General features: G+C 39.7%; 1 protein-coding gene across 1 annotated transcript in view; it reads right to left on the bottom strand.

Moving 5' to 3' along the window:
* LOC127572555 (sushi, von Willebrand factor type A, EGF and pentraxin domain-containing protein 1-like) overlaps positions 1–15,036 on the bottom strand; it is a 186,209-nt gene that overhangs the window by 81,636 nt on the left and 89,537 nt on the right. Inside the window, 14 exon segments of the mRNA XM_052019945.1 lie at positions 630–644; positions 647–724; positions 727–785; positions 2,351–2,400; positions 2,402–2,553; positions 4,600–4,713; positions 5,863–5,911; positions 5,913–5,977; positions 6,061–6,158; positions 7,104–7,252; positions 7,755–7,840; positions 7,941–8,102; positions 11,161–11,322; positions 11,908–12,069. Coding sequence (XP_051875905.1) covers positions 630–644; positions 647–724; positions 727–785; positions 2,351–2,400; positions 2,402–2,553; positions 4,600–4,713; positions 5,863–5,911; positions 5,913–5,977; positions 6,061–6,158; positions 7,104–7,252; positions 7,755–7,840; positions 7,941–8,102; positions 11,161–11,322; positions 11,908–12,069 — 1,401 coding nt within the window.

Consider the following 15,036-nt stretch of genomic DNA (forward strand, 5'->3'; position numbering starts at 1 on the left):
CTGAATTGGAATAATTTCTTATGGACTGCTTTCCCCATCAGCTTTAGTGTAGAATATTAGAGCAAAGATACCTATGTTAGAACTGTGCACAGCACTAGATAGGTAATAGATCAATAACTAGGTATACTGTAAGTTTTACGGTTATGATACAAGGATGAGAAGATAGAGGGTGGTATTATCTAAATCACTGCTTGGTAGGGTTGTGAAGACACAAACCTTCATCATTCTTAAAAAGGGCCTGGATGAGTACTACATGTGCCATGACTGAGAAGGATACAAGCCAAGAGCTGGGAAGTGGGATTAGGCTGCATAGTGCTTTCTGGGCCAGCAGACACCAATGGGCCTCATTCCATTTCATAAATCACTATGATCCTGTTCTTTACTTTGAAACTTACATGAAGAGGGTAATGAACCATGAGACATGAAATAATTGAAAACGGATGAGGGTGCAATGTGAACGGACAGTCAATTCAATAATGTGTGCTCTGCACTTGTAATCCAAGTCAAAACCACCATGATCTCTCTGCAGCATAGCAATGGATCAGCTCATGCATGATGTTAACTTGGATTGAACTTTGGTCTGATATTATAATGTATTGCGGATAAAATTGAGCTGCCCAAGACTTTACCCATTTCACATCGGGTCCGTTGAAGCCGGGTGGACACTTGCAGATGTACGAGTCCAGTGTGTCGACACACACACCCTGGTTCAGGCATGGATTGACTCGCATTCATTCACGTCTATTTCACAGAACAAGCCACTGTAGCCTACAGGACACTGACATCTAAGTAAAGAAATAAATTAAAAGGAATCAGAAGTATTTAAAAAAAATCTATGAATAGAAAACAAAGGCATCCTTGAGGTGCATTCAGCATTGATACAGCTAAAGCTGCATATATCCTTATGTCAGTCATACATTTCCTAAGTGCTATGTGAATCATTTTGCTCTTTAACCTTTCCTTTTCTCCCGGTGCCATGCCTCATTTGTGACAGGAGAACAAGAACAGAAAGAAGTGTTTATGAGCTAACTCCTGTTCCACTGTCGAAACTGCAGGTACAGTAGAAATGCCCTTATCTGCAAAAGCTGTTGCATATGTAGCAAAGTCACTGTGAAGCTGTTGGAGGATAAAATGAGCAAATACCCAATCAAACATATTAGATTATTTGCATCAATTTTAATTTACAGCTTGAAACTCAATATATAACCCTGTTTCACTTGAGTATCTTTAATACAGTTAAAAAGGGCCACAGGATGCATCACAGGGGTGCTTAACAATAAATATTTGACAGAGAATTACATGAGGAAATATTAGGCCAAGTGAGCAAAATTTGGCCTAAGAGGTGTCTTGAAAATAGGAAAGACAGAAGTTTATGGGGAGAATTTCATGGCTGAGGACTGAGGTAGCTGAAGGCAAGGTCACTAAAGAAGGGGTGATTAAATTAGGTACGTACAAGGATGCAGAATTGGAAGAGCAATCTTCAGGATTACTTCTTGTGCATACCATGCCCAAGCCAGAGTGTGCTTTTTAAATAACAATGAGAATGACTGTGTGAGTGTGTCTCAAGAACTTTAGAACCTTTGGGAGGTGGAGAGGCTAAGAGATCTATGAGATCTAACTCCACCCAACCTGATTTCCAAAGATATTTTTCAATCCTTTTCAGCAAAGGAGAATTTGTAATCTGTCCAATACTGCTGATGTTCAAAAGTATTCCCCGTTATACTCAAACAACAAACAATAAAAAGGTCCCAGTCACCAATGAACAAGAATTAATAATCACATAACAAATAGGAACAGGAGAATGCCATGATGCTCTTTGAGCCTGCTCTGCCGTTCAATACGATCAGGGAAAATACTACTATTTTTCCCTTATTCATTTCAAAGAAAAAGTAACCCTCAGTGCCCTGCTTATCCATCAGCCAACATCAATAAAATTATTGTTTGGTCATTATTATATTTTTTTTAGTGTGGGCTTTGTTCTGCACAAATTAATCACTTCATTCCTACATTTAACAACAGTGACTATAGTTCAGAATGTCACATTTATTTTTGGATCATCCAGAAAAGGAAGCGCAAGGCACTATATAGATGCACTCCATATTTTAATTTCCCCAAGAGTACAGAAATCTATGCCTACTAACTTAATGACTGAACATCCAGTTTGATAAACTTCAAAGATCACAATGCTTTGATGATAAATACCCCCTTCTCAATCCTAAATGGCTGAACATTATCCTGAGTTTACAATCCCTCCAGCTTTATGCTCACCAGATAAAACAAATTTCAGCATCCAGCCCTGTTAACCTCTCAGAATCCATTACAGCTCAATATGTGAGGCAGTGATCCTCACCTGAAGACACTGATGCCATCAATGCATGAACCTCCATTCAGACAAGGCAAAACTGGCGCATTCATTGATGTTAATCTCACATGTATTACCCAGGAAACCGGCCTGGCACGCACAATGAAATCCACCAATCAAGTTGTGGCATGTCCCATTGTGGAGGCATGGTGTTGAAAGGCATTCATCGATATCCTGTTCACAATGGGCTCCTGGGGGGGGGGAAAAGAAATACTTAAACAACTACAGCAAGAACTGAAACTTACAAAATCAGATGTAGAGGGAATCTCTAATGATGGTGCCAGAAAACCATTTCTAGATTATTACCCATTTTCTGAATTTATTTGTCTCTATAACTGTGGGCAATGGTTCAGGGGCTGCAATCTTCTGAGTCAGAAAGTTGTGGGTTAAAATCCCGCCACTGAGACAGGAGCACAAAGATCTCAGCTGATTAAGGGAGTGCTCCATTTATGTCTTTTTTTCTGATGAAACACTAAACCGAAATTCTTCTAAGATTTTCATGAAAGACCCCATGGCACTATTTTGAAGAAAAATGGGAGTAAGACCATAAGATATAGGAGCAGAATTAGGCCATTCAGCCCACTGAGCCTGCTCCACCATTCAATCATGGCTGATTTTTTATGTCAACCCCATTCTCCTGCCTTCCCTCCGTAATCCTTAACTCCCTTACCAATCAAGAACCTATCAATTTCTGCTCTTAAATACACCCAATGACTTGGCCTCCATGGCCCTCTGTGGCAAACAAGTTCCACAGATTCACATCCCTTTATTCTGAGCTGTGCCTTGGATCCCAGACTTTCCTTCTAATGGAAACATTCTCTCCACATCCCACTCTATCCAGACTTTTCAGTATTTGGTAGGTTTTAATGAGATCCCCCCTCATCCTTCCAAACTCCATCAAGTACAGGGGGATGAGGAGGGGATCTCATTAAAACCATCAAATACTCCTCATACATTAATGCATTAAGTAGTCCCCAGTATCTTAAACAATATCTATCCCTTAAACAACACTACTAAAACAGTTTAAGCTGGTTCTAACACAATCCTCTCATGGAAGTTTGTTTTATGTAAAAATGATTTTCTAAACAGTGACTACACTTCAAGAAGTTATTTATTGTAATCCATTGTGGGATATTTGAGAGGACATAAAAGATGCTGCTGTCTTTCTTTCAGCATCAATTCTTTTTGCTCACTCATACTCAGTCTGTTAGCACATGAACTCGTCTAGCTAACCAAGCCCAACTTGATTATTCTCTTACAGGATATGGGTGGAACTGACCATCCTTCTACTTGTTACTGATGAGGAGGTGGGCCCTAAGGGGGCAGGTAAGGGTTCAACCAGGTAATGTGGAGCTGCAGTCATATAAAGGCTGAGGACGGCAGCTTTCCATCCCAAGAGATAAGAGGGAACCAGCCAGGTTTTCAATCAAATTTCAACAATTCTAGATCCATGTATATGGGATATATTATATATTCAGATATTATGCTAATTCAATTGTCCGGGAATAAACTGGAATAGTCATGAAGTAAAAATATACCGTTATGTAATTAAAATGAACACAAGAATTCTATTGTATAACCTCAGAGAAGGTAAAATGCCAGCAGTTCACCTATCCTCATGACAACTTGTATGGGTCAAGTTGTCAAGTGAGAAAGGGATTCCAAGGGTGGAGGAATATTGACATAACTAGATTTACAAGGATGAAATCAGAACTGAGAAGTCATAAAATTGAACAGGTTGGGCCACTTTACTCCGGCAAGAAGCCAAGGGCTTTGCTGGTTAACATGGAGAAGAGGTTTCGAGCTGAGATCAAACTAGGGGCTGTAAGCACAAGATAATCCCACAGAAGAAACTTCCTAGCTCAGGGAATGGGGAGAATATGGAACTCATTGCCATAGGGAGTTGCTGGGGCAAATAGCAGAGATGCATTTAAGTAACAACTAAATAAAAATATGATGGAGAAAGGAAAAGAAGCATATGCTGGATGGAAAAAAAGTCAGTATGGAGCCCAAGATCCAGCAGGAACCAGACGGACTGAATCATGTCTCAGCTATACATTTCTATCCAGTCACTACATTAATGCACCCTAATTGGTGCTTCTGAAATTTCCTGTATAATATTGATGTCAGAATTCTAGAAAACAGGGCAATCCTTAAATAAACTAATAAACAAAGGCTGTAGCTTATTTCTTCAGAGTTATTTTCTGAAAGGTGCAGTGGACTGAATATGATTTTACCTCTGAACTCATGAGTGCACTTGCAGTAATAAGCATTAATCCCATCAATGCATTTTCCTTCATTAAGGCATGGTTGGGAGATGCATTCGTTCAGATTTTCTTCACATAATTGACCTGGAAGACACCAACACAAGCTTTTGCCTGGACTTTTTGGGTTGCCATTGATCTCAAAGAAAGCCACCCACAAAGATTTAGTGGAATATGTGCTGCCAATTTTCTCTGTTTCAACATCACTGTTTAAAGAGGACTCTTTAATAGCTAAGAACAATGTTAAACTAGCAGGTTAAGTAAACCAATTGGAATTAAGAATCCTCAGCAGGAAATAAAATTAAAGATTTTAATTAACATTTTACACAAAGTGAAATACAGCATCAGGATATACATGTGGAATAAAGGTAGAAGATGAAATATCAGAAAAACTTTTTAAAATATTCTAATATTTAAAAAATATATAATCTTTATCATAGAATGGAGGGAATGATGCTCTACACAGCCTTTCAGAGCTAAAGAGGCTGCTTGGCAATAATTATAAGCTAGAATGATGTTAAAGATTCAGTTACCCCTCATTCCAATAAGGCGTAACATTTTCAACAGCTTATGCAGGTAATAGTTCATAGTGTGATGAAAGTAACAATGAAGCCATCAGAAAGAGAAAAGGGAAAAAAAGCATTTCTTTCTTGGTGGGGAGTCATGATTTATTACACAGAATATGGAGAGAATTTTCTTTTGGGATGAGTTCCCAGAATGGAGTCTTTGCCACAGGAATGGCTGAGAAAAGATGACATCTTTTTAACAAATGCAGTAAATGAATTGAACAAATAGAGAATGCAAGGTTTTTAAAAAGACTACTGCAGGAAGTGGAGCATATATGCATGGTGAGCTCAACAGGCGTCTTTCAAGTACTGTCTATGCTGCAATTCTTTCTAGTTACCTCTTTGCCTTGAGATTCCTTTTGTAAACTTCTGTTTTGGTAAGACACCACTGGACTTGCTTATTAATTCATGCACCATGAATGCTGCAACCCTGGTGATCAATTGTCATTAAAAAAGTTCCTGATGTAATTAGTGAAAAAAATAATCCTAATACATACAATGCACACAAAGTGCTGGAGGAACTCAGCAGGTCCATGGAGGGAAATTTTGGGCTGAGACCCTTGATGATTCCAGCATCTGCAGAATCTCTTGTGTATCCAAATATATACACTGTGCAGGGATCTACTCTTTCTCATTATGTTAGCAGAAGAAGGTCCTGAGAGGTGACTACCCATAAAACCAGGCTGACACAAACACACAAACCTTCCAATTCCATCCCTGGCAGGCTGCATTATTCTGGCAGGGGTCCGAGGCACACTCATTGATATTTGTTTCGCAGTTGGTACCTAATACACAATGCAGTACATAAATGAGATGCTTGCGAGATTGTGGTGTGTGGAGGAATGGAGTATGGAAATGTTACACCCACCAGTAAATCCAGGCTGACACACACAAACATATCCAGACCCAATACTTTCACAACTTCCATTATGTTGGCATGGCTGCAGGAAGCAATCATTGAAACTCCTTCATTTAAAAGAAGAAAGAAAATAATTACCCCCAATTCACCAAAATTGAGGTCTTCAATATTTAGTCTTATAATGACACAGTAGATGGCCTTTTGGCCCAATAAGTCCACGTGGGCTCGTAGGGGAGCAATCCCATCAGTCCAATTTCCCCCCTCCTTATTTCCTTGCACCTCATTTTCTTTTAAACATGCTCATTTGCTCCCATAATTCTTTTTGCCATTAACCTACACTAAGAGCTAATTTACAGTAGAAAACTAACCAACCAGCATGTCGCTGGGACATGGGAAGAAATCGGAGCACCTCAAGGAGACCCGCACAGTCATGGAGAGAATGTGCAAACTCCCCACAAAAAACACCCCAGGTCAGGATCGAACACAGTCCCCAGAAGCTATGAGTAAGAAGCACTAACTGCTGCGGCATTATGCTACCCCACTTCTCATGTGGTACATTTGCTTAGTCAGTGGTCCTTTCCTGAAATATAGGGATTGTGGCTGCAGCTTTTATGGGACTTGTCAATATTAACCCAAGTCTGGATTTGACAATATCATACTTCTGGTTTCATGTGGAAAACAAAGTAGTTTCTACATTTTTTTAATTTATAGGCTCTCACAATAATAGTTGTATACACTGCATTCAAAATGATAGGGCAGCTATGTCTTGTCAAAAGATTATGGCTCTAAGTCCTACTCCAAGAACCTGAGTTTGAAGTACAAACTGACACTTCATGTGCAGAACTGAGGGAGTGCTGCTCTTGCAGAAGTAGTGCCTTTTAGAAGAGAGATTAAAATGAGGTTCTGCTGCCTTCCAAGGTCAAAGAGGTCTTCACGATCTCCTTATCAGATTTATTGCTTAGTCAACATGTTTATATACAGATTATCTAGCTATTATCATATTGCTGTTTGTGGGAGATTCTTGTGCACACTTGGGATGCCACATTTCCTACCTTGCGTTGGAACATTTTGATAGTGCAATATAAACGCAGAACTTTGTGGCTGTGATCAATGTAACTAACACAAGGTTTCTAGAATTAAAATTAGATTCTGGAGCAAGCTCTAGCACTTCCTGGTAGGTACTTCCTGTGCTCTGCACTGACTAGTCAAACAAAACCAGTAGAGGAAATTTTACCATTGTGAGGTTATGCAGTAAAGGTATATTTATGAAAGAATTTCAAATAACACTTGGGCATATTCCAAAATCAGCTTTCGGTATTGAGAGAAAATATTTTCAGAATCAGTACATCAGAGAAGGAAGCCATGATGCTTGTTGAGTACTTGCTAGTTCTTTGTAGAAAAATCCAGTCGGTCATGTCCTCCAGCTCTCAGCCCAGAACCCTGAGAATCTTTTACCTTCAAATACTTTTGCTATATATTTCTTAAAGTTATACAAGGACCTGCATCCATCACACTTTCAGACAGTACATTCCAGATCTTAAAAACTCACTGTGTAAAGATTTTTGTTCCCCATCTCTCAGATAGATATTCCCCTTTTATTTGTCTTTGGGAATGTAATGCCTCTATCATATCAGGTTGCATCATATGCTATGTACCACATTTATAAAGTGATTCACATTTAAATATTTTTAATCAAATTTTACCTGATTTGCTCTAGATTTTGGTCTGCTCTCCAAAGGCGTTGGTATCAGTAGGCTGGCAGTTTCTGGTATATGTCCAGAATTGAAACCTTGAAAAGTAGAAAATGTTGTTATATAGAATTTGTTTTCCAGATATTTTAGATGCCTGTCACTGCCATTTAACAAAAAAATTGTGTGTTTTCTCCTTACCAGAGCAATCACTACGGGAAGTCGCCCCAGTGATAGTGGTTGTTCCATAGAATGGACAGGCCAGACAGAACGACTTCCCTGCGTTGGGTTGATAGTAATCCCTGGGACAAGGGTAGCAGGGCATTATCCCAGAGCGGGAAACGTGACCTGCAGCACATGGCACTATACATATGGGAAAAGGCAAGGTTTCAGAATTTAATACACTCACTTTATTGCACAGAAACCACAACTTTTATTTCCTCTTCTTGTACTCTTGCTCTCCTTATGACTCCGTTATGGGTTAAACAACTGTCGAGTACCAAAGGTAGCACTTTCATCATTTGGCCAGTTGGTCCTGAATTCCACTCCAGTTTCATGAGCTTGACAATCTGGTGCAGTAGTGAGGGAGTGCCTCATTATCTTTACCATAGCAATGTTAAAGAGGAATTTAGGCAGACACATCATTAGGCAGGGACTAGATGGATATAGACCTTGTGCAGACAGATGAGATTAGTTTAGACTAACATCATAGTCGGCACAGACATCATGGACCGAAGGGCTTATTCCTCTGTTCTACTGTTCTATGTTCCATGTCCTATTAGTGCCATCTTTCAGATGAGATTTTAAACCACCTGGTGCCTCATGTAGATGCAAAATGTCCCATAAATTGCAGAAGAGCAGTATAGATCTTCCTGAAGTCCAGTCCAGTAGTAATATCTCAACCAACATCATCTTATTTGGACATTATCACATTGCCTTTTGAGGGAGCCTCTCGTGCACAAATTAGTAGCAATATTTCCTGCATTACAATGGTGACTACTCTTCAAACATACTTCAGCAACTGCATAGGGCTTGGGGAGTCCAGAGGTTGTGAAAAGTGCTATAGAAGAGCAAGTCTTTATCATGTCAAGACATATCATGGATTTTCACAAACTAAACTGTAGGCAATGTTTTATGCTCATAGCTCATCTTGTTTTCCAAGCACCAACTAATATTATGTATAAGACACCCATGAAATAAAAGCATAATTTAACGTTTGATTCTAGAGTCTCATGGCAACTATAACAAGATGTATTTATTTAGCACTTTTAATATAACAGCATGCCTCAAGCAACAAAATCAAACAAAATCTGACATCTTAAAAGAAGTAGATTTTAAGGTGGAAGGAAAGGTAGGAAAGGAATTCCAGAGCTTAGGGCCTTGGTGCAAATGATTATTACAGAGCAACAGAATCTGGGAATGACCAAAAGCACAGAATTGAAGACATGTGTGGTTTCTGAGGAACCTGGGACAGAAATGTAGAGAGATAAGGGAGGATGAGGGCCATGGAGGGATCTGAGAACAAGGGTGATAACTTTAGAATTGAGGCATTGTTTAACCAAGAGTCAATATCGGTCAAAAGGGATAGGGATGGAGCCACAAGAGACTGCAAATGCTGGAATTGGGAGCAACATAAAAGATGCTGGAGGAATTCAACAGGTCAGGCAGCGATGGAGGGAAATGGACAGTTGATGTTTCAGGTTGAGATCCTTCATCTGGGATGGGATGACTGCTGAACAGGGCTTGGTGTGAGTTAAGACGAGGGAAGAACACTTTGGGATAACCTTAAGTCACAGAGGGCAGAACAAGGGAAGCTGGCCAAGTGTACAATGGAATAGTGAAGTCTGAAGGTAATAAAGGACAGAAGAGGGTTTCTTAAGGAGCAGCAGACAGGCTGGGGCCACTGATTTGAGTGTAAGAGACCTGGGTCCTCTGAGTCTGAAAGTCCATAATGTGTTTAAGTTGCAGCAAGTTTTCATTACTTTATCCAAGAATACAAAAGGTCTACAAACTGCATGCTTCTTGTTTGTCTTTGCCCAACATGGCAGGCAATAGACTTCCAGTGAGAAATGATATCAGACCTCTTGCCCATTATCTCAGGGCTTTAGATGACCATGCAATACCTGTGAAACGGGACTGCAGTATAGCTTAACATTCATCCATTGGACTTTCAACCTAGGTCTAGCATCTGTAGGCTCTTCTGTGCTGCTGTTCGCATTAGTGAATAGTGAGGTAGGGCCATCGATAGAACATCCTTTACTGAAGACAGTAATAATCAACTAACAGCAGTATTTGATACAACAATGTAACAAAGCCATACCACATGGTACATTCAGTTCTTAAAAATATACTTACACAGATACACAATACGCCTAGTTATCAAATTTTTATCTTGTTTGAGATTCATGTTTAGATTTTCCCTGGGGTAGGGATGCTGATGAGTCCCTTGAGCACAGGGATGATGGAAAGCACCTCATATTGTGTAACCATTATTCACTGGGGCATCAACAAAACAATGGGAATATGTTAAGTCACAAATGACAATTAAAATTACATGCCATTGAAACAAAGCCTTTCTTTGTCATTAGCTACTTGGTTAAATGAGGCATTGATGATTTTGTAGTTCTAGACCCTCTTTACTGGCTAAATTTAGACATCTTTCAATCCTCATAACATTTGGCATTCTGCCTTTTACAGATGTGATGATTATTTTAGCAATCAAACAAAAAAGTACAGATGCTGGAAAGCCAAAATGAAAAACAGAAAATGCTGGAAAAACTCAGCAGGTCAGGCAACATCTGTGGAAAGAGAAACCAGTCAATGTTTCATGTCAAAAGCCCTTCATCAGAACTGAAAAAGAGAGATAGCAAATTAGTCTAAATGGCAGGGAAGGTGGGGGAGGGTAATGGGTGGAGCAAAGGGAATGTCTATTTTAAGTTGTTAGACTTTATAATAAACTCTTGCATTAATATTGCACTTGCATGAGTCTAGGACATCCCAAATACTTCAGAGCCAATGAAGTACTATTGAAGAAGTATAGTCACTGTTGTAATGTTGGAAGCATGGCAGGCAACTTGTTCATAGGGAGCCCTCACAATAACAACAAGATTAACTAAGTAGTAGATTTTTGTGATGCTGATTAAGATATCATTGGCCGTAGGATCAGGGATCGCTCTGTGCGTTTCTTTCAAATAATGTTATGGGATCTTTTACATTCACTTGAAGAGTCAGTCAGCTCAACTGAAAGATGGCAACTCTGACAGTGCAGCATTCCTATGGTACTCTGATGATGAGTCAGCTCAGTTTTTGTTTACACTTAAAACTTTGGACTGGGACTTCAACTTGAAAGCTTCTGACTCGGAGCTGAAAGAATCCAATCTGTTGAGCCAGAGCCAATACTATAAGATTGCTCGAGACCTACCTCCACATTCAGATACTTCAATAGCTCCTCTTTTCACAGTGGTCAATTTATCTGGACACTGAAGGCACTTCTTTGCACTATAATCTGGCTGATAGGTTCCCAATGGGCATGATTCACAAGTCTCCAGGCCATTTGGAGAGTAGGTTCCAGGCTTGCACTGACCTAATTAAGGAAGGTGAAGAAAAGTGGACAGCTGAATATAAAACTTAAAAATCTTATTTCCAAATACTTTAGAAAGAATCTACATTTCTGTGTTTAGTTTTACTCTTTGATTATTTAAAAGGGTAAATAAGCAATCTATTCATTAATTATTTGGAGGGAGCTCAAGGCAAACTGAATTTGTCTTACAATGGGTTCAGAAATTCATTTTTTCATGACAGCTTTCAAGATTGTGAGCTCAATGTAACATAACATTTTTTTTAACCTGATTTATATCGGTAAGTTTTGGTACAATTCATGGTGACAGCTGTAGTGTTTGGAAATCAAACACTCCCACAGTTTAGCCACTAAAGTAGGGCTCAAGCAGTCAGGGGTTAGGGATGGCTCAATGCAAAACTGAAGAATGTGGTTTCCTTCACTTCTGTATCTATATTAAGAGTTAGGACACTTCCAATATTAAAAAAAAGCAATGTGGTGTCTGGACTGAATTACTAGTGGGTTCAAATTTCCCCTGCCTCCCAGCAATGCAGGAAAAGTTCTCTGTTCCATTTATTAAAGTTTACCTAGGCCAGTGTCTGTGCGTCTTACCCTTGCATTCATCAGTGCTCCTGCTGTGCATGTACTCGGTCGATGTTCCAGTAGGACACATCTTACATTCCAGTTGTCCCTCCAAATTCTGATAGGACCCAATCCAGCAGCTCTCACAATCCCTGTGTTCCAGTGAGTAAAATGTCCCCACAGGGCAGTTCACTATAAGATTTTGCACAGAGCAGAGAGAGGGAGAGACCATAAGACAACATACAAAAGACATTAAGTCCATTTATTTGAACTGCAGTATAAGGAACAATTTTACCCTGCCATCACTAAACTGGAATGAATCAGGTGCAATCCTGGGTTTTATACCTTCTTATATGCAAAGCTTAGTGTTAAAGTCAAAGGGAGGGAATTCCGAGTGGGGTATGAAACCTGTTTTGCAGCAGATTCACAACCAGAGGTTTTGGTTTGAATCACAGCCTTCTGTTAAAAACATTACATTTGTGTGCATACAAGCCCACAAAGTATTTTCTTATAAATTAGACTGGATTTCATTTTGAAACCTTATCGTCTCTTTTTCCAAATGAATGTTTGCTGGTAAATAGTGACAGGTTTGGAACTTGCACACAAATGAGTCCCGATCTCACTGGCTGAGCCCAGCAGTGATCTTCTGGTTATTGTCTGTCATGGAGCAGGGTCTTGCTGAGATGACACAGCACTTACCCTGTGCCAAACCAGGGCCCATTCAAATAACTGGTGATAATGGGGCTAATGGGAAAATAGGTAAGAATAAATTACATTTTGTTTTCATTATTTCCATTTGCTTCAATGTTTTTAATTATTTAAACATTTTTAGTTATTTTTTTAAAAAAAAGCTAATCGTTTTCAAAATCTTTTTATTGTTAATTTCACAAATGTTTATGAATGCCTTGAATATTCAGTCGCACTGAAAATCCTTGATGGCTTTGACAGAAAGCAATGCTGGAGGCATGGTTTTACTGCCTATCAGTGGTTTCCAGATAAGTTTGTGGGAGAGATTGGTTATGGCTGCTTATGTCACTTGAGGCCCAGTAACTGATCAGGGCCACATATTTCAGAGCCAGGACAGATTCAGTCAGCAAGTCTAACCTAACTGGTCTGGCACAGGTAAGCATGGGACTGCAAGTAGTCAATCTGGGCAATGGGCCAATCTAAGCCATTATTTACTCCAGTCGCTGGGCCACTGAGAACCTTCAGCTAAAGGTGTGAATGCCTGAACTACTCCCAATTGCTCTGGCAGTTCTCCTCTGGTTCAAGAGCATGACTGAGTGTTGGTACTAATTTTCTTTCCTATTATTCTCAGGGTACAAATGTTAGATAGCAGAAGCAGTTGAAAAGTGCCGAGTTATCATAAAATGGTAACAGCACAAAAGCGTGCCTGGATCCCTTGTTAGCAATACATCTAGACCACCTCTCCAATGTAGTCTTGTCCTTAATCTAAGAGAGCTGATGTACATTAAAAGCACTGGTTCTTCTCATGCTAACAGGTGAGGCAAAGATTAGTTAAGTTTATGCCCATCTTCTCTGATGTCTAAAAGCATAAACAAAACTGCAAATGCTGGAAATCTGATTTGGAAACAAAAAAAATGCTGGAAGTAATCAGTAAGTCAGGTAGCATTAGTGGTAAGGAAACAGAATTAACATTTAAAGTTGATGACTTTTCTGACATTGCCAGAACTGCTTTTATTTTCTGATGATTTCTAGGTCTCCTGGATAGTTTCTTCCTATTACAGTCTTAATATTTTCTGGCTCTTTTTTAATGGAAAAACAAAAGCATAGGAAAATAAAACATATCAATAATTAAGAACATGTACTTAATGCTGTGTGACTGCTGTGGGATTCCATTAATAAAAATGCAGCAAATTATAATGGGACAAATTCTTGTTGCAAAGGTTTGAGAAAAGGCTCATCATTTTAAGGAGTATGATTTCTCAGGTTATCTTTACATGTGTCCTATAACTAAGTACTGCATTTATAGAGAACCTCTGACATATTAAAACACCAATGTTTGACATAGGAGCATTATTAAATAAAATTTGATATCAACCTACACAGGGAAATATTGGGATATCAAAAGCTTAGCAGAGGTAGGTTTTAAAGAGGGCCTTAAAAGAGGAGGGTGAGGCAGAAGGGCATTGGTAGGGAGCTCCCAAGCTTAGATAGCTAAAGATGCAGCTGTCCATAGTGGAGTGATGAAAATCCAACATCACAGAGGGTGCCTCTGTCTGGATTTCGATATCAGGTTACAAGAAAGAGCAACCGGCAGTACACATGCTTGATGATTCTTCTCCAATAACTCACTCAGGACCCCCATCCACCCCACCAGCTGGCCCTCACCATGTAGGCTTCCCTTCTGGACAACTGCCACTGACCTTTATCCCCACTCACAACTGAATGCCATGCAGAGGCAGATTCCAGTGCTGTCTGGGCTTCTGTGGGAACACTGGCTATGAGGGGACGCCTGATAATTGTTTATTAAATTATGAGAGGCATAAATAGGGTAGACAGCCAGAATCTTTTTCCCCAGGGTAGAAATGTCGAATACTAGAGGACATAGGTTTAAGGCGAGAGGGGGCAAGTTTAAAGGGGATGTGCGTGCAAGTTTTTTTTTACACAGGGAGTGGTGGGTGCCTGGAATGAACTGCCAGGGGTGGTGGTGGAGGTAGATATGGTAGTGGTGATCAAGAGGTTTTTAAGTAGGCACATGAATGGAGGGGTATGGACTATGTGCAGGCAGAAAGGATTTGGTTTAATTTGGCATCATGAATGGCACAGACATTGTGGGCTGAAGGGCCTGTTCATGTGCTGTACTGTTCTCTCTGTCTTCATCCAGATACTAGAGCTGGTTCATTGGAAGATTGAGTTGACCTCTCAATGGGATTCACCTGAGCCAGGTAAATGGAAAATATTACCATCAGTGTGATGGAAGCTCTGAGAGTTTCTTTGACCTTTAAGTGAAGAGAATCTACCCTCCAAATATATGGCTTCAGTCTTGCAGAGTAGATGAAAACCATCAAGACAACTTGGGCTTGGCATAAACACCATCTTACCAGACTTGTCCCTATCCTATGAGCATATAAATGAAATGAATTTAGAATCACAATGCAGGAATGACTCCAGGACACATGTTAAACATATGGGCCT

This window comes from Pristis pectinata, chromosome 7, assembly GCF_009764475.1.
Source record: "Pristis pectinata isolate sPriPec2 chromosome 7, sPriPec2.1.pri, whole genome shotgun sequence".
NCBI classification, from domain to species: Eukaryota; Metazoa; Chordata; class Chondrichthyes; order Rhinopristiformes; family Pristidae; genus Pristis; species Pristis pectinata.